This window comes from Trematomus bernacchii, unplaced genomic scaffold (assembly GCF_902827165.1).
Source record: "Trematomus bernacchii unplaced genomic scaffold, fTreBer1.1, whole genome shotgun sequence".
Lineage (NCBI taxonomy): Eukaryota > Metazoa > Chordata > Actinopteri > Perciformes > Nototheniidae > Trematomus > Trematomus bernacchii.
In genome coordinates this window covers 19,342,720-19,362,804 of record NW_022988043.1, presented here as the reverse complement: position 1 = coordinate 19,362,804, position 20,085 = coordinate 19,342,720, and the positions used below count along the sequence as shown (strand labels likewise).

Sequence of the window (20,085 nt, the reverse complement as noted above, 5' to 3'; positions counted from 1 at the left end):
TTTTGTAAGAGGATCAGTTTCTATTTCTTCTTTGTAAACTGTACTGTTCTGTAGGCTAATACTTTAACTGTGAATCTATTCCCCTACTGCCTGGACTTGCTTTATGATTTATTTGGTTCATTTGCTCTTTTTTAAATTCAGTATAGGTGAACCTATATGTTCATAAAATAGTGTGTGTGAGTTTAACTGTAATTATTAAACTGAAACTGAGCATAGCAGCTTTTTTATACTGTAGTATGTGATCATATGTTTCCTTGTTGGTGTATACGCTACTGTCTGAATATGCTTAATGAAAGGCAGGTTTTTCTATGAATAAAATCTCTGAGCAGAGGACACATTTCTGATACAAAATATCTTATTTTTTAAGGTTACATTTTCTTACATAATACACTTAATATAAAAAAAACAACACCTTATTTTTATGGCATTACAAGTAATCCAAATGTAACAGAAAGTAATCAGGTTACATTACTTTTATATTTTGAAATTCAGATTGCATTTTTACAGCTATCTAGTAATCATAACCCCCCCCTTCCCTGGGTCTAAATTAAGACCTAAAACAGGTTATTACTGGGAGAGGGGGGAGGGAGAGACCCCAGAGCAGCAGAGCTATGTGAAGTTACACAGAGAAACACAAACCGGAAGTTGTAGACTTTCTACTTGTGTTTGCTAATGGTTTCCATAAACAATAAAACACAAACCTTTTACACTTTCACAACATCTGAGTGGTTAAGAAGTTTGGGAAATGCTCGGAATATTCCTCTTTTTTCCAGTCGTTTGGTTTATGGTAGGATAACATGTGGACTTTTTAAATGATAATTTCCTTTAATAAAAACAATAAATATGAAATTGATCAGACTCCAGTGTACAAAAGTTTTCTTGAGAAAAAGTCAGGAAAGAATACGTTTAGGCTACTAAGTACTCTTTTTGGTGTGAACGCAAAATTCCAGGCACTAACGGAACTAAACGGGAAAAGTACGGGTAAAAGTACTCCGGTGAGAACGCGCCTAATGGTTGGAACGGAGTAATCTTCTACACTGCCACTCTCATTTTATTCCTTGGTCAGGCTTTTACTTTGAAAGTTACAAGCGGAAGCTGGGTGCTCTTGCTGTATAAAGCTTGACTGTGGTAGGAGCAGGGACTGCGGTCATAAACAAACACACGCAGTACAGTCCTTACTCTCTTATGGAGCTCTCTTCTGGCGCTTTGGCAGCACCGGCTGACTTTCATTAAAGCGGACCTTCTTCACGGACCGAGCTTTAAAGTTAATACAGGTTCGAAAAGAATCCAGCACTTTGTCGAAAAAAAACTCAAGGATTTGTATCCCCGTTTGCCTCCCTCCCCCCTTTTCCCGGACGGAGGCGGTTTATGTGACACATTAACGTCCCGGCAGCGAAACGAGCGAAACATGACGGAGCTGAGGAAGCGAGGTGGAGGCGGAGGATACCCTGACAGCACCGACAATATCAGCGACAAGGTAAACTGCACCATGACATGGGGAAAAAACACCAGTTTCGTCTGGAGACATCGCCCTCAAAACAAGTTAGGCAGGTTTGTCAGCTAACCAGGCAAGCTAGCTGGGTTGCCAGGTTAGCAGTGGAGCTAATTAAGCTAGTTAGTTAGCAGCTGGCTCACCGGTAATCCTGCTATAACATCAACGCGGTCACGGAAATGGACCTGCGTGGAGAATAGGACGTGTCTTTGGTGCGGGGTTCGCGTCCCCGTCATGGCTGGGAATGTCTCAGCGTTTCTCTGTGTCATAATGAAATGGTTTCATTGATGTCGTGCTCCTGCTGGTTTAGTCAGGCTTGACTTGGATTTGTTTAGTTTAATTAGAGCGTTAGAACAGGTGCAAGGCTTGGAAGGCCTCGTGTGTTGTTGTGTGGTAGATTGAGGGGTCCAGGTCTCAACAACAATGCATTTAAAATACTTAATTACCTTATTCTTTGTCATGTCTACTTCTCCCATTTCTTTAAAACAACAGGATCCAAATACTTGAATATGTGCATGGAGTCAGCATTGATTCAAATCGCTTTCAATCATGTCCATACAGGGATAGAGTCAATAACAAACTCTGTTTACAATTGAAAGAGACACATGGTAATTAAAATTGATTTATATAAATAATAAATAAATTATGATTAAGTTGAGTTTTTAAAAGGGACAAGTTAAAGCAAAGTAGTGTCAAATGCACGTCGAACTAAGTATATAAAGTAGTCATTATAGTACAATTACATTTTCTGATGAAGAGTTTGATGGTTGATTCTTCTTCCTGGAAACAGATGATGAATCCCTCTTTATCTCAAGGCCCATTTACTCACAGGAGCTTTCAACAAAATTCAACCGTCAGGTCAATTGTATTCACTATTTATTTTGTTTCCCATGCACTATTCTAAACATTTAGAACTTTTTGGCAAAGTTTAGCTTAGCTGTTAGTTCTTTACCATGAGCATGTCGATTTTGGATTTAATGGGCAATGATAGGATCAGGATCCTTTATTTGTCCCACAGTGGGGACATTTACAATGTTATAGCAAAATGGACAGAGCAGATAAAAGGCAATATATAAAATAAGTAGAGTAACACAAAAAACAGACAAGCACATGTTAATAAAATAAAAACCGAACATCACATTCACATCAATGGAAGTAATGCTTTCAGAAAGTCTTTCCAAACATAAGATTGGGGGGGAAACCAAACAAGGTTAGATAGGCTTTTGCAATATTTTAGTTTAGGCATCCCTAACCCTAATAATATGACAATAACTCAGTCAATCTTATGAATAAACAATAGATTGCTTTATAAAATACTATATTCAAAGTTACAGCACTAAATGTGCACACATACTGTAACCATGATTGTTAGAGTTGTAGTGAGAAAATTAATCGTTACATTACAGTTAAATATATGTATGTGCGGTTGGACGGATGTACTAGATGTTTATTGACAACCAAGACATTAAAGATCTGTATTTCAGTAAAATCAAAGTAATGAAACTACTTTTTGTTTGCTATTTTTGCCATATCCATCTTTTTATAAGCTGTATGGTCAGCTATGGACCGCTTTCCATCTCTTTATTTCCCAGAGTCTTCCCCTCAGTTGGACCATTTCAAAGGTTAGACAGTGAACTCCATCCAACAGCTCAACCAAGGTGTCCTACCAGCAGCCCCTGTGTAATGTATGTAGGGCTATGTTGTGCAATATTACTGAATAACTTTCTTTAACCTGTTAAGCCAGAGAGACCCCGGTACCGGGGCACTGCCGCAACATCTTGCAGAAAACAGTGTCTGAGGGCATGTTCATTTAATAAACTATGAATGTTTTATATCCATGTAACGGGAAGAAACTCATCTAACTGATCATTTTTATTTTTTTTCTCAAAAGAAAACCCACAATGCTAACGCTGAGCCTCTGAATTAGCAACGAGCGAAAATGCTAACACCTTACTGCACCGAAAATCACTCACAAAACCTTATTATTTATCTCTTCTCTACATCCATGACATCGTTTCACATCGTGAGGTGACACAGAATCGATGGGTACCCACATTATCACTGAATTATACGAATTTGCGACGTTATAAGCAAAATCGGACATCAAAACAGGTGACGCTAGGTAGCTAAAATGCTAACATTTTTACCTTGGCTCTGTAGTCTCTCCAAAGTGGTCTTCAATGGCATTAAAACGATAAAAACGCTGCTGAAGTTAATCCATAGGTTAATCCAATGTGTCTGTGTCCCTTTGAAATTATTTCTGATAATCCATAAGCAATAAAACTGCTTTTCCGTTTCCAGATGTCAAAGCTAGAGATAGGTTCACTCTGATGCAAAACTGCATGCGCGAAGCCCACACCTTTTCTTTTCACAATGAGTGTGTGTGGGGGACTCCCCCTTTGATTCTATTGGCTCTAACGGTCAGAAAGAGGTGTCAACCATCAAAATCGACCGAGGGGTTCCAGAGATATGGGAAATCCACCCAAATGATCCCAGAAGTGGTTTATTTTTGCTAAATCTCTCTAAAAAAGTAAAATGTCACTTGTTTTGCATCAATCTTGATACAGGGTACTTATATGTTGTACTTTGGATTCCTAAAGCTTTTAGTCTACCTTACCATCACCCAAGGGTAGTTTTCACTATAAGTAAAAAATAATTTTTGGACGGACACTATAATTTACACTTTATTACTATGTAAAATCTGAATTTTCTTTAAAATAAAAAACATCTATATTGATTCTGACTTTTCTACATCCAACTCACAGGTTTATCATTACTTTGAGAAAAAAAAAAAAATATTAATTTAACCCTTTTAGAAGGGAAGATATGGTCATTTGTTCTGGGAATGTCATTTTCGAGCCTGAGACCTGAAAAACAGGCTCAGGGCTTAACAGGTTAATGATTCAGCATAGCTGATATATATTTCCCAATGAAAATTAGAACAAATTATGCAAAAATTATAATTCTCTTGATTATCGTGAATAATATAAATAGGGGTTTTTCTAGAAAAGTATAGCATGAGGGCGCTAACGTAACTTCCAGTAAAAATGATGGCCCATACACTTTCCCGCGAAAATAATGCATTAGAGCGAAGTGGTAAATAATAGTTTCTTCATGTCTTAATTGAGCCCCACGGGGGCAAAAACGCAACATCTGCAAGAAACAGCGTTTGGGGGCTTTCTAACATTTAACAACCTATTAATGTGTCATACCCGCTTAACGGGAAGAAACTCAGCTAACTGACGATATGAACCATTTTTACCGAAACAAAACACAACTCTAACGCCGAGCCTCTGAATTAGCCCTGAGCGAAAACATTCTAACGCACTTAGCACAGAACTCACGGTATAAATACTTTATTACTTATCGGATCTGCACAAACAAGATATCAGATTCTAGAGGTAGAAGTATCATCACTGTGCGACCAAAACTCAGGGCAGCGAAGGCAAACCCAGACAACACAGCACGTAGCTTTACGGAGCCAAAACGGCAAATATGTCTTGCCTTTGCTGTTTTTCTGATCAAAAGTTGTGTTCAATGGCATTAAAACGATAAAAATGCTGCTGAAGGTTAATCCAATGTCTCTGTGTCCCTTTGAAATGATTACTGATAATCCATCATATTTATGGCTATAACCTAGTTTTCCGTTTTCAGAGCGTAACATAGCTTTCGGTTTGGGCAAGCTGCGTGCGCATCACTCTCATTCCTCAATGGTAACGTGTAGGTGGATTTAGGAACTTCCCTCTCGATTCTATTGGCCCGAACGGTTCAAAGGTGTCAATCACCAAAATCGACCAATGGGTTCCAGAGAAACGGCAAATACACCCAAATGACCCCAAAGGTGTTTTTTTCTTTTTCTAAACCTCTCTAAAAAGGTAAAATGTCACTTGTTTTGCATCACTCTTGATACAGGGTACTTATTATATGTTATAGTTTGGATTCCTGAAGCTTTTAGTCTACTATCCCATCATTCAAGGGTGGTTTTCACTATAAGTAATGGTTTTCTTTTGGACGGAAACTATAATTTACATTTTTTTACTATGTTCAATCTGAATTCAATCAATTTACTTTTCTACATCCAACTCACAGGTTTATCATTGCTTTGAGAAAAAAGAGATTCATTTACCCCTTTTAGAAGGGAAGATATAGTCATTTGTTCTGGGAATGTCATTTTCGAGCCTGAGACCTGAAAAACAGGCTCAGGGCTTAACAGGTTAATGCTTTGAAATCTAGATTTCCTGTGTGAGCTCCTTTTAATCTTTGTAGTGTTTGATTATTTTGGGGAATTGCCACTGAATCAATAGATAAAAGCTGCTAATGTTGGTCCTTAAAAAAATGTAGTTTGTAAATCAGTTGAAGAAATTATAAACGACACACCCGCTACTTACAACGGTAGTTTTTTTAATGTAACTTCTGTCCTGGTTCCTTTTTTAAAAGGTGTATTCATTCTGGCATGAACTCTACTCGTTTTATTGACAGGTGAGAACATTATTACAATAACATGCATGGTTAAAAAAAGTGTGTAAGGCTTTTAAAAACAATCAAATGTTGTCTATTTGCAGTGAAAAAAGTTCAATCATTTTTGAAAATCAGCACGGCAAGAGTTTATGGGTAAAAGGCCAACAGTTCCTTTTGTTTATAAAGCCAAGTAAAGCAAAATGAATACAGGCCAGAGTGATAACTTAACGGTATTCAAATCAGAACGGTCTATTACTGTATGAAAGAGCACCAGGCAAGAGTCTGGCTGGTGTTGACTTCCTGCTGTCAACATCTCTGACCTGGCAGGATGAGAAGTTGCCATTCGTCAGCTTAGTTAATTAGCTACTTGTTGTGAGTCCATGTGACGGTGTGTAAGCAAATGGTGTGAGCCTAATTTTACTGCATACATTGATGCAACTAAACACATTTTTCTACTATGATTCAGACCAGAGAAGGAGTGGGTGTGATCCAACAACAAGGCAATGTTGGGCAACACTGATATCCAGCCCCAAAGTGTTGACAATCCTGTTTGCTTTATATCTAGGGATGCTCCGATCGGCCGATACTCACTCTCTACCGATCGATCAGTGCTCTCTAAACATGCCGATCGCGAGAGCCGATCGCATGACGTAAAATACATGACACTTTTCTCTGTGCGCGGCAAAACAAGCTCGCCAAAATGGCTTCACCGGTCTGGCATTATTTTAAGGTGTCCGAAAAAGACAGTAAAACAGCGGTATGCAACGTGTGTGTGAAGCAGAAATCCTGCAGCTCCACCCGCTGTGATGGACCGGTGAGCGGAGCAGAACACACATTAAGAGTTAGACCTAACACACTTAGCTATTTGATCTACCTCTGGAACAAGCTAAACTAGTTATAAATATATTTATTCTTCACTGTCGGGTCACTCATTACTGGATCAGTGAGCTGCATGAGATACTGACAGGCTGTGAGGAGAGCGAGAGAGAGAGGGAGAGGGAGAGAGAGAGGAAAAGAGGAAAAGAGAGCGCTTCCGCTCATTTCTTATTTTCTCATTTTCTTCTTATGTGTTATTATCCAAAGTGAATGTAAACTTGAATAATGTACATCATTTGAATGTAATAATTAAGTTGATTGTTGTTTGTGGAAGCTCCAGTGAATGAGCCCCATTAACTGAGTTTTAAACATCACTTTAAATGGAAGATTTCAAGTGATGTTTAAATCTTCCATTTAGGCCCCGCCCACTCGTTCGGATCGGCGATCGGTATCGGCCGATACTGATTCCGGCGATCGGCCCCAAAATTGGCGATCGGAGCATCCCTATTTATATCTCCCCCTTCTTCTAAAAACATAACAGATTTGCTGGCTCAGAGTCAAGAAATAGCAAAGCTAATTTGAGTTAATAAGAAACAGCCTTTCAGTCCAGGGCTGGCAGGGTTTAAGCAGGGATGAGTCAACCCTCTCTCTGACTTGTTTTAGAGGTTAAAGGATCACTTTGTTGTGTGTCACACCCTGCAGCAAGCACCAAGGCAGATCATGTTTAAATGTAGTGCACTTTATATACATGTGGTCTCTAAAGAAGGCCGAGTGTTTGGCGTCTACCTGGATTGGTTTGAAAATCCCACACACACAGGAATAATGTACAGCAGGCAAAAAAGATTATTCATAAAATGGGTCGCCATATAAACTCCCTTGGCGATTCCAAATGAAGTCTATTGCTGTTTCTTAATTGGTGTATTTCTGTGCTATTTCAGGTGCATAAGTGCGTTCACAATGAGCACTGCGTACCAGGATGGTGTACTCATCCATTCGTTGAGTGTGGAACACTGGACACTTTTCCCCTCAGTGAACGCCATCGTATTATGAATACAGCACTATACTGTTAAACATGACGTGGCCTTTATTAACCCTTTTATTGGGTTAATTGGGCAGTTTGTAAGGATTTTGTACTGAAAGCGATAATGTTGCTCGCTTTTTATTAAACAGCGGTGATTATAATGTCCTTTTATTGCACAGCAGCCGTGTGCAATTTCACAACCCAGTTGAAATGTAGTGTTCACAATGTACAGCATCTTAGTGTACTAGCGGTAGTATCTGATTTAAGTGACTGCATTTGTGCAGAATACCTTTATCCGTCCCACAGAGGGGCAATTTATTTTATGTTTAGGAAACATTGAAAATATTACACTTATTACAAAATCATATTTGCCACAGCTGACATTGTTAAACATGTGACTTCTTTCTGAAGATTGATATGATTGATTTCCTCCTCCAAAGTCTTTGATAAGAGTTTTAGACTCTTATTCATAGCACTGGCCTGTTCAGCAGGAATAACCAGAATGGAGTATTGGACAAAGTCATGTATTAAATATGTAAATTCACACCTTCCTTGTGTGCTGTCTCAAAGGCCAATATTTACTTTCATGATTCACAACACACACACACACACACACACACACACACACACACACACACACACACACACACACACACACACACACACACACACACACACACACACACACACACACACACACACACACACACACACACACACACACACACACACACACACACACACACACACACACACACACACACACACACACAGGAGATGGGTTTTTGATTCCCTTATGACCCGATGTGCTTCACACTGCTGCTCTCCCTTCATGGTCCTACCGTTGCAGGGGGACAGTTAGCGGCTGCTCAAGACTCCACATGACAGTTGACCTTGGTGGGCTGTCTGCTGGTGGGCTGTCCGTCCCTGAAGCCCCCCAGCAGCAGCATGGGCAGCAGGCAGTTAACCGCTCTGCTGGACACAGCTTCATTCTGCAAAGCCCTAGTTAGAAATGACAGTAGAGGAGTCTGCGTCATTATAACCTAATTTAGTGTATTTAATCTCAAGCTTTGTGAAATAAACAAAAAAGACTAGATATATTTTTCTACTTGTGTGTCATCAGGCATAGCAACATTTGGTTGCTATATTTTGAGATCTCTTTACAATTATTATATTAAGGACTTAATCCCAATAACCTGCGATGTCCCGACTTCTTTAGTAATGCTACGAATATAAGTACACCTCAAACTAATGATGGAGTTCCTTCACTTTTGGGTTGTAATTGATCTGATAATCAGGCTAAATGTCAATTTTATTGTCCCTTCATTCGTTTTATGTAATCAGTTTTTGAAATCAAAACATCATAATGTCTGTCATATCGATCATAGAAAAGTATTGATTGACATCAACAGCATGGATCTTATCCCATCATGCCAACATGCTAAATGTGACATGAAAAACAGCAGTGCGTTACATAACATGCATGTTGATTGAACCAAGACTAACATACACAACAATACCCCCCCCCCCACTCCAACCTTCCTCTACATGCTCCCTCCTCCTGCCACCCTGGAGGGGCGGAGCTAAGCAATCAATAAAGGCAACCAGCTCACCTGTGACAAATCCTTTTCCTGAACAATAATTGTTGGCCTCATGTGGACTCCTCATCTCCAATTGTTTGACTGCGTATGATCTACCCTTTCCTGCCAGATCAATCGGCAACAATCGGCATACAATGACATCAATCAACTACCGTATTTTCCAGACTATAAGTCGCGTTTTTTTTAGCTGTCTGGCTGGTCCTGCTACTTATACTCCGAAGCGACTTATATATTGTATTTTGTTTGACTGCGTTCAAACTACGGCCAATAGATGGCACAATATACAATCGTGATAACTGAAAACTGCTGTACCACCGTAGTAATCAGCAGCGAACCGCTTCAACACGTGTATTTCGGTTTATTCACATTCATTTTATTATTCTACAGTATTGTTGTTTTATAGTTATTTGTTAATGTATACAACCCAATTTGTGTTCTTTGAAATTGAAAAGGATATTGCATTGTGTTTGTTACTTTCGTTGCAGTTGTATATGTCTTAAGTGTAATTTGGCTTGGCTTCCTATTTTTTATGGACATGCTTTTATTTTGAAGGAGAGTTAGCGCTGTTGACAGGAAGTTGTTGTTGGCAGCCGCAGTGCAGCGCGGCTGCCAAAAAAAGCGAAAAATATGAATATCCGAATAACGAAATTGAAACCCGAATAGTACTCGAACGAATATTCGGATATTCGGGTACAGCCCTAGTGCGCATGCAAAGTGCGACCGCCAATATGTTTCTATGTGTCTGCCAGCACAAGAAAGGCTCTTGAGGCCTAGTACATACAGTGGCAATGTCTGAAGATTTAGCAAAATACACCTTTATTGAACATACAGTAACACAAATCCACATAACAAACAATCAAAAAGGGTCGGGGGGGGGCGCCACTTATTATTATTTAACAAAAAAATGTATTACTTTTTTGTTACCTGACTAGCAGCGGCGCACATATTTCAGTAGCGGAGCTGCGCCGCCGCAATTTGTATATAGGGGAAACACTGCTCAGATGCATCGCGATGCGGACGTGGACGATTGTGCATCGATGCAGTGACAGAACATAATCGACTATAGCGTAGTAACGTTGCTTGTTGATCCGCATTTATAATAAAGTCATTATAATTATTTTTTTACTTTTATTGAACAATTATGTCAATACATTATAACAAGGCACATCAACGTCAAGGTTCATTCCTCAATTCAAAAACTGAGGGATGTACAATAAAGTTCTATTGTTCAAAATAACTTCCTGGTAGCAACGTCGCACTGAATCAGTCCGTGTCGCTACGGCTCCGACACACGCATTGATTTATGTAGATTATTTTTTATTTCAAATTATAAATATTTAAAAAGTACAAAACAAAACATTGTTGATCTTTGATTGATGAGGTATGAGCCTAACTTAATCTCATAAATTAATGGGATTTATGTAACAGTAAAACAGATACATTTAAATGTGCACCCACATACAGTATTTCTGTTTCTACTGGCGGTTGTAAATACTCCTGTTGTCTGCTGTGTTCAGACTCAAGTCATGTTTGTGATGTTTGCCACATTCAGTGTCCTTTTTTTGGGCCGAAGACAGTTGCTAAAACCTTCAGCTATTAGTTATGTTTTCGAGGATGGAACAATTTCACACACAAATATAGGGAGGCTAGACCTATACAATTTTATTTATTTTGGTTTACAATTTAATATCAAGACATTTATGTTATTGATTTCTGATAAATAATAAAAAAGGGAGTTCATAATTATTTGACTGCTTATATATATATCTATGAAAAAGTTGCCATGTGAATATAGAAAATTGAATCGTTTACATAATAATCTTAATCGAATCCTGAGACCAGTTAAGATGCACAGCCCTAGTGAAAAGAAGTAGGACTGCAAATGACTCGAAAAATCATCACAGTTTAACACAGCCAAGGTTGATAAAAAAAAAAAAGTCCAACTAAAAGTGTCCAGTTTACTATCACAGAAGACAAAAAAAATACTAGCAAATGAATTTGAACCATTCATTATTAATTGGTGTGTTGCTCAAAAAACAAATTTAGCATTTTTTTTTATAATTCAACAAATTCTTTAACTGAAGAATTGCTTCAGCTCTAGGTTGTTTCCAAATATAACCACTGTTTTTGTGATTTGACTGTCCTCAGTAGGTGTTGTCGGATCAGAAGCAACCCTGCAAGTTTTGTGTTGCTTCAGGCCTTGGATTAACTCGACCTCAGTGTGGATGTGGTTTTGAGCTGCTGGTCTCTTGTCACCTGTCCTCTTGTCTCATCCCGTCCTCTCTCCCTCCTGCCTCTCTGCAGAGAAGACATTAATAGCCAGGAGGAGGAGTAGGAAAAAAGACGCTAGTGGAGGTTAACCGGCTGCAAGGACAGTAACACTCAGAGGGTAGAAAAACATCGACAGTAAAGGGAATTTTTCAACCTGCCTCCTTCAGGTTTAATGTAATTCTCTGTTGGCAGTGTTTTCCTTTTCTTCCCCGCCATATACTGGTGATTTGACAGATACTCAGGCCATGGACTTGGTCGACCCCATAGCATAACTTAGATTGTTAGCACACATATTTCATTATTAATGAATAAGCTTTAGTACATTCCCCAGATTAGGCCATAATACTGAGGTGCACTGCATGTAACACATTTTTGCATATTAAGTAATGTGCTGACTGAGCCTCTTTCATGATGCAAGAAAATACAATGTTTGCTAGGGCTGCACGATTTGAAAATGAATAAATAATTCACTAATATTAAAATGTTGATACGATTCGCGATATTGGAGGGAATAACCATTTTTGAAACATTATTCACATAATCATTTAGAAATAAAAAAAATATCATGCTAAGATTTTGTTTAAGGATCTGTACCAAGCAAAGTTACACAATACTTCTTTCAAATATTTGTACATATTTTGCCTCTACCATATATTGGGCTAACTGCGATTTGGCTATTGCTTTTTCATATTTCCATATTGCGATTTCAATAAAATTCCAATTAATTGTGCAGCCCTATTGTGAACAAACTGTATCGATAAAACCATTTTGAGAAAAATACCAATACTATAATATTACTGTATACTTTTTTACCATCCACTTAATTATTATTTATTATTCAAGGGGTTTACTGATAATAATTATTTAAGGTCGTTTAAGCAGTCAAGATATTTTTCTTACTTTTGGAATTAAAGATAAATACCCATACATGTCCCTTCAATCTGAACTGTGGTAAGTACGTTTTAAGTACTTGCTCAATGTCTACCTTTTATGGTATTTTTCCTAAAGTTAAATTGAATTTACAATGTATGCATTATCGAGCCCACAGAATGTTTGAAAAAAGACAAAAAAGCCCCTCAGCCAATGTTGAAGTCATCAAATTGTTATTTTGTTCGACCAAGAGCCAATATAGGACTTAAACAATTAAAGCAGTTGTCATACTTATCAATTCTTTCTGCACTAATCACAAGCTTGTTAGATTAGTGAGCTTATCATTTTGCGACTGAGGAAAGAAAATGTATAGGTTTTATAGCTTCAATGCGCTTTTATATCTAGACTTTTTTTACACAGGCGCACAATAGCTTGATTGTAGTCAAAATCTTCAATTACTCATCTTCTCTCCTAAGCTCCAACAGCAACTCAAGTGACCCCAAACTGCTCCCACTTTCAGCGCTTTCCCTGCTAATTGCAACATCTGTCCAGGATCAGAGACCTTATTTCAAAAGGAACAGCTCTCTGATTTAACCCTGATGATCCCTCTGACCGTATTTAGCATTGCTTTAGTGGAAGTTACCATGAAAGGGGAAAAATGTCCAGGAGCATCAGCGAGACCTCTCAAGTGCGTGAGGGAACTTAATCTCCCACCTCAGAAGGATTTCACTTGGTTTTTTAAAATAGCCTCTTTTGGGCAGAAGAGGCTTTGTTACGTGATGGACTACTACTGGTGTTAACTCACGAACAAAAGCACCTGGCTTGATTTCTAGGATGTCACTACTACCAATCTAGGGATGTCACGAGAACCAATACTTGCTACCGAGTCGTTGCCAGAATTCTGAAAACAGTACTTGTTTTTCATAACTTTCCAAAACCAAAGTGCTTATCAGTGTTTCCCCTAGGATGGAGTCATAGCAGCGGTGCTAAGGCACGTGGGCCCAGCATAATGTGAGCGCGGAGCGCGTGACATTTTTTAGTGTGTGCGCGTGCGAAGTGCGCCCCGCCAATTTGTTTCTATGTGTCTGCCAGCACAAGAAAGGCTCTTGAAGCCTAGTACCACCAGGGTCGGTTCTAGACAATTTGCTGCCCTAGGCGAGATTTTATATATAAAGAATAAATGAAAAATCTCTACAAAAGACAAATACTCTACAAAAACAGAAACTTATTGACATAGGTAATAGACGTCAACATGGCTTCAAATGTATTCAGTATTGTATGAACATGTTTGAATTGGGGGGTGGACGTCACATCCTCTACGGGGGTCCGGGGGTATGCCCCCCCGGGAAGATTTTTTTGAACATTTTAAAGTAAAATGCTTCAATCTGGTGCACTCTAAACACCCATCTGAAAAAGATCGGTTTACATTTTAATAATCAATAAGTATGTGAACATAACCAATAACCAATAAATGTAACTTATTTTATTTTTGTTGTTCATTTATATCTTATTTTACCAGTTAACATTTATTTATTTATGCATATTTTTGTATCTCTCCAACTTTAAACGATATTTTTGGTTTACTGTCCTATAGACTGGAATGATTTCAAACCTGTTTTTATTTATCCTAATAATTATAAAGGAGTGCCTTGGAAATATGTGTTTACATCATTTGTAAACACATATTTGTTTGAGACCCACTGAGATAACTTGGACTAAAATTAACTATCTAAACACTCAGAAAGTCCTTTAGCTCACTGAGGCTCTCAGTCTGACAGGAGAGCTCTCCTAACCCTAACCACCCTGGTTGTAGAAAAAGATCTACTTCTTATATCCGTTAGCGCAGCTAGCACCAGATACCAAAAATACACCTTTATTGAACATAGTTACACAAATACTACAAATCCACATAACAAACAATCAAAAATGAAAAAGGGTCGCCACTTATTATTATTTTAATATTAATAAAAATAAAAAAAGTTTAAAAAAAATAGCTGCGCCGCCACTATTTGTATATAGGGGAAACACTGCTTATATATGAATCTAAAAGATATGGCATATGTTTGACTTCTTAGTAGCAGTAAGAAAACTACTCAATGTCTGTTTCCTGATTGATGAATTTCATTGTTATAGCTGATAGCTGACATTGTTTTTTAATACCAAGCTTATATAAGACTTGTATCTGGTAAAATGTGCAAAAGGAAATGTGTAATTTCCACGGTTTCATCTGTTTGAGCACACATGGTTTCTTGGAAGAAAGAGGAAATAGTGTTTTTCTCTTGCTAAACAGCATTTGAGCCCTGCCAATGAAGAATCATTTGACTAGCTCAACATTTACTTGTCATTTGCATCTCCAAAGTGCTCAGTGTACATCACTCTTTTCTTGATAGGACAATACTGTATCCTTCACCTGTTCTGTGATCACTTTGTGTACACTGCTCAACTTTGTTATCTCTGTTTTCTAACCTTAGTGTTTTGAATATCTGTGTGTCCCGTCAGGAAGCAGATCTGGACGACAGGCTGGGCACAGACGGAGAATTTGACGGTGACTCCAAAGCAGACACTCCAGATGTCCCTCTCTCCACAGCGGACACAGATAACACTCCACAATACCTGAACAAAGCTCTGGAGGGCCTGCCGCCCAGGTACACACTGCTCATACACTGTTAATCACAAGAGACGGGGGGTCAGCAGTTGTTTTTTCCTCATATGCATCATGGATGGGGACCTATAGGTGCTTTCACACCGCAGTACTTTTCCCACAAAGGTTCATCAGAACTTAGTTCATGAGAACTCTTTAGTTCTGATGAACTAAAGAGCAGATCGCGTTCACACCGGAATAAGTCCCTGAGGGAGGATTAGGCAAATGAAGCCGCTGACGTCACTTCTTCTTCTTCTTCTGCTTTGATTTTACTGGCAGGACGCAAACAACTTCACGGCGTATACTGCCACCCGAAGTCCCCGGCCGGAAGTCCCCGGAGTTGGGGACTGGCTTCAGTAGAAGCTGCTGGGACTCCCAGCAGCTTCTACTGAAGCCTTCCGAGTAAATCGCCAGAACGCCGACACCTCCTCATCACTCCACCACTCCCATGTTTTATTTGGTGTTGCCATAAGTCAGTCTCTATGCGTTTGTGCGCTGGGCTAATGCTAATAATGCTAATGCGAGGATAATAAAAAAAACTTTTTTGGAGTTTTACGGGGCGTGGTTTGCAATCCGCCCAGCCAATCAGAAATAGGAACCTTTTTCTCCCTCGAAAGTCCCTGCTCTCTAGCAGGGACAGAAAAGGGGGTAAAAAGGTTCTCATGAACTAATTTTAGTTCCGGATTTTTTTGGTGTGAACGCAACATTTCGGAACTATATCGGAACTGAAGTGGGAAAAGTACTGCGGTGTGAACGCGCCTTATGATTAACAGTTAGCCTTACTAGTCAATGTTTATGTTTTCTGAGAGACACATTTAGCTTAATGGGCTTTTCCCGATTATAACGAGCCAGTTAAACACATCAACGGTAACTCATCATGGGAGCCCAAAATAAATCAGGGTTAATGTTTATATTAAGGATAATTCTTTATTAGAATAGCAAATCAAGTCATTCGACTTACTTACTTACTAAATCAAGAACAGGACATTTAAAATCAAATCTTATTTATCTCAGATTTCTTAGATTACAAGTAGGCCAACAAAAAGTAGGTCAACAAAAATGCAAAACCAGTTCTAAAATGTTTCCTATGTCTTACTGATTGGATATACCTCAAACCAATTAAGACTGAGGTCAGTTTAAGATGCACAACAGCTATATTATTGCTGTCACACACAGTTTTCCCTCCACCTTTCATGAAATGACCCTGAGTGATTGATCATCTCTCACCTGTGCATGTAGGTTAATTGGAGTAGATTCCTTCAGAGATGTATGAACATGCTCGTAGTAATAATGCAGTTGCAAGGACATTTTACAACCTGTTCTGTCAAGTGTTGTGGTTGGTACTAAATCAGTTCAATAGAATGTATTCTGCTAGGATTTATGTCATGAAAACATGTACCTATTTGTCCTTAACGTTTTACTGTGTCCGGAAAAAAATATATATTTTGGTTGCATTGAAGGCTTTTAGAAGTTTTTATTTAAAGGGGCCCTATTTTGTTTATGCGGTGCTGCGCATGTTTTGTCAAGTTTTAAGAATGTTTTCTAAATGCTTCGCATGTGTTTTCAAGTTGCTGAAGATGTTTCTTCATTGGCATATGTTTTGGCACATTTGTGTTTTTATATTTGCATCGTTATTTTCCGAATGGAAGTGTTTATGGCCGTTGTAGCGCATTTGCACCTGTCGGCCACCGTCAAGAACCGTATTTAAAAAACAATACATTCTAGGGAATGCTTTGTATACTGGAGATTGAAATGAACGATTATTAAAATAACTTATTTCACAGTATACATTCTTGTAGTGTGAAAACATGTCTTGCAAGTTCAGGACTGTCACACTTGGCAGCACCTTGCACACAATGACCGAGGTCCTGTTTGATATACAGATAATAGGTGGAGAGTGTGACCAACGAGCGACGGCCAGGTCACAGAGCTTAAAGGCTCATTAGGAGGAGGGGAAGCACTAATCCTGAGTGCCATAGGAGCCTCTGTGCTGCAGAGACATGGGGGGGGAGCAGACTGCAGAGAGGGAGGGGGGGGAGAAATGGGATGAAGAGAGAGAGAGAGAAAGAGAAAGAGGATGGGGAAGATGGAGTAAAGATAAGGAGGAGGGATGAATGGAGCGGGTGAAATGACACAGCAAAGAAGGATGACTAGATGGACATGAAGGTGAAGAGCGGAGGCAGGGAGGGAGCGTTCAGAGAGAGTGATGATGAGACAGTGTGAGCCCACAGCGCTGGGTGGAAGCAGCAGCAGCCCTTTTTTTTTTTTTTTCATGATGCAGCTGTTTTTCTTCTCCATTCATACAGAGGCACCAGGCTCTCTGCCCTGCTGTGCAGCGTGTAGCCGTTTCCTCTTTTGTTTTCTGCTCTCAGGCAGTGCAGCAGTTTGCCTCACAGCAACACGCACTGCATGACGTGTTTTGAAAATAACTCCAGAGGAATGAGGCCGCATTCCACATTTTTGCCAATGCTTATGTGACGGCACAGGTAGTTGGCCTACTACGGCAAGTGTGGGGGGCTGTGGCTCAGTGGGTAGTGTGCTGGACTTCGAATCAGGGGATAGCAAGTTCGAGTCCCACTGCAGTCAGCATGTCGTTGTGTCCCTGGGAAAGACACATTGCTCCTGTGGGGATTGTCCACAGTATTAAGTATGTAAGTCGCTTTGGATAAAAGCGTCTAACAAGTAACATGTAATGTAATGATGTGCTGTTTAGATCCAGAAGGTTAACCATTAAATATTATGGTTCGTAACATATCATACCAGAAGCGCTAAAAAGAAAGGATTCAGAGCGTATCCAAGCCCCATTGACCCTGACTATTCCGCACTCGTGTTGCTTACTTTACTGCCTGGTTCTGCTCGGGTCCTCTTCATGTGTCGCCAAAATAGGGTGGTACAGGAATAAGTGATAAAACTCAGAAACTAGTCGGAATGACTGTGACGGAATGTGTTTTTTGTTAGATGTCTGAAATAAGGTCTGTGTTTACAAAAGCTTGAGAGTTTTTCACGTTTTTTTTCTAAGACATAAAATAAGCAGTAGATGCCACTCTCTCAAATGTACGAAGATTCTGTGTGTCATAAAAACAGCGGTTGCTAACAAGCAAATATATGAGACAACTAAACGTCCTCACACCAAACAAATCAGCCTTTAGCTTAGGGGAATACGTGAGGTCATGTGACCGTGATGTAGTTCATTTATTGCCTATAACCAGGGGTGCACATAACTTTCTTAGTGAGTTACTCAAATGAGTACCAGGAGACAATGTTTGGTACGCAAGGTTATGTGTTCAGCCCCTCTGTTTCGCGAACGTCGGCTGGGGGGGGTGTGGCTGGGGGTGTGGTATTGAACGTCGACGGGAGGGGTGACGGGAGGGGTGGGCGCTAGTGGAGCACTCGCGTGGAACTCGCGCCAGAAGTTGTGGCACAATTCCGTTGTACACACCGACGTTAACAGCAGCCCCGTCTGTGCGCACGGCGACTGACTCTATCGTCCAGTGATCGAAGCGCCTTCTGGAAATGCTTCTCAAATCCGCCGGTACGCAAATGCGCTTAGTGAGACAAGTGACGGTACGCATTTCAGATGTTTGCCGCGCATGCGTACCTGCGTACCAGTTATGTGCACCCCTGCCTATAACGTTAGCTTTTTACTTCTGGTGAATGCATTTTTGTATTATATATATTTTTTTAAATGCACAGACCTAACCCTTTTTCACAGCTTGGCTAGTTATCATTTGTTATCATTTGTCGCATGCATAAAATCTGTGAGATGGATTGGCACTTCATTTGGTACAGATATCCATGGTGACTCTTTCTATTTATAGTTCTGTTGGAAATTTCTCGAGAATGGAAGGATTCTCATGTAATTTGGTACACACATTCATGCCCATCTCAAGATGAATTGTAACAACCTTAAAGGGGCCCTATTATGCTCATTTTCAGGTTCATATTTGTTTATTTTGTCTACTGTCACATGTCTCCATGCTTTAATGTTCAAAAAGCTCTTTATTTTTCTCATACTGTGTGTGCTGCAGCACCTCTTTTCACCCTCTGTCTGAAACCAGAGCCCAGTCTGCTCTGATTGGTTAGCTGGCCGGCTCTGTTGGGATTGGTCAACTGCTTAGAGATGTCCAACCCTTAGCCAATCATGTTTAATGCGTTGGAGCGCTAGCCAATATGAGTGAAAGTGTTACATAGTGATGTCACTATGTTACAGACCCCAAAAAGAATAATAAAGCCTCTTTAAGGATTCCTTATTATAGTCAATATAATGTATATCATTAGCCGCTTTCACACTTTGCTGTACTTAGTGCCGGCACATAGTGCCTGGCACTTAGTGCCCCCATGGAACTAAGTACAGATCGCGTTCACACCGGAATAAGTTCCCTGAGGGAAGATTACGCAAATGAGCCACTGACGTCACTTCTTCTTCTCCTGCTTTGGGTTTACTGGCAGGCCGCAAACAACTTCACGGCGTATAATGCCACCCGGAGTCCCCGGCCGGAAGTCCCCGGAGTTGGGGACTGGCTTCAGTAGAAGCTGCTGGGACTCCCAGCAGCTTCTACTGAAGCCTTCCGAGTAAATCGCCAGAACGCCGACACCTCATCACTCCACCGCTCCCATGTTTTTTTTTGTGTTGCCATAAGTTATTCTCTCTCCGTTGGTGTGTGGGGCTAATGCTAATAATGCTAATGCCAGCAAATACATTGGCGGCTTCAAAAAACGTTTCAGAGTTTTACGGGGCGTGGTTTGCAATTCGCCCAGCCAATAGAAATTGGTACTTTTTTCTCCCCAGGATAGTACCACCTCTCTAGCAGGCACTAAACATGGGGGTAAAAGTTCCCGGCACCAAGTACTCTTTTTGGTGTGAACGCAAAATAAGGGGTACTAAACGGGAAAAGTACGGGGAAAGTACTCCGGT

General features: G+C 39.9%; 1 protein-coding gene across 1 annotated transcript in view; it reads left to right on the top strand.

Moving 5' to 3' along the window:
• The first annotated feature begins 1,124 nt into the window (after window positions 1-1,124).
• Window positions 1,125-20,085, top strand: part of cds1 (CDP-diacylglycerol synthase (phosphatidate cytidylyltransferase) 1) — a 35,693-nt gene continuing 16,732 nt past the window's right edge. Inside the window, exons 1-2 of the mRNA XM_034118048.1 lie at window positions 1,125-1,477; window positions 15,029-15,174. Of these exons, the coding sequence (XP_033973939.1) occupies window positions 1,409-1,477; window positions 15,029-15,174 (215 nt within the window). The 5' untranslated portion in view covers window positions 1,125-1,408. The remainder of the gene's footprint in view (window positions 1,478-15,028; window positions 15,175-20,085) is intronic.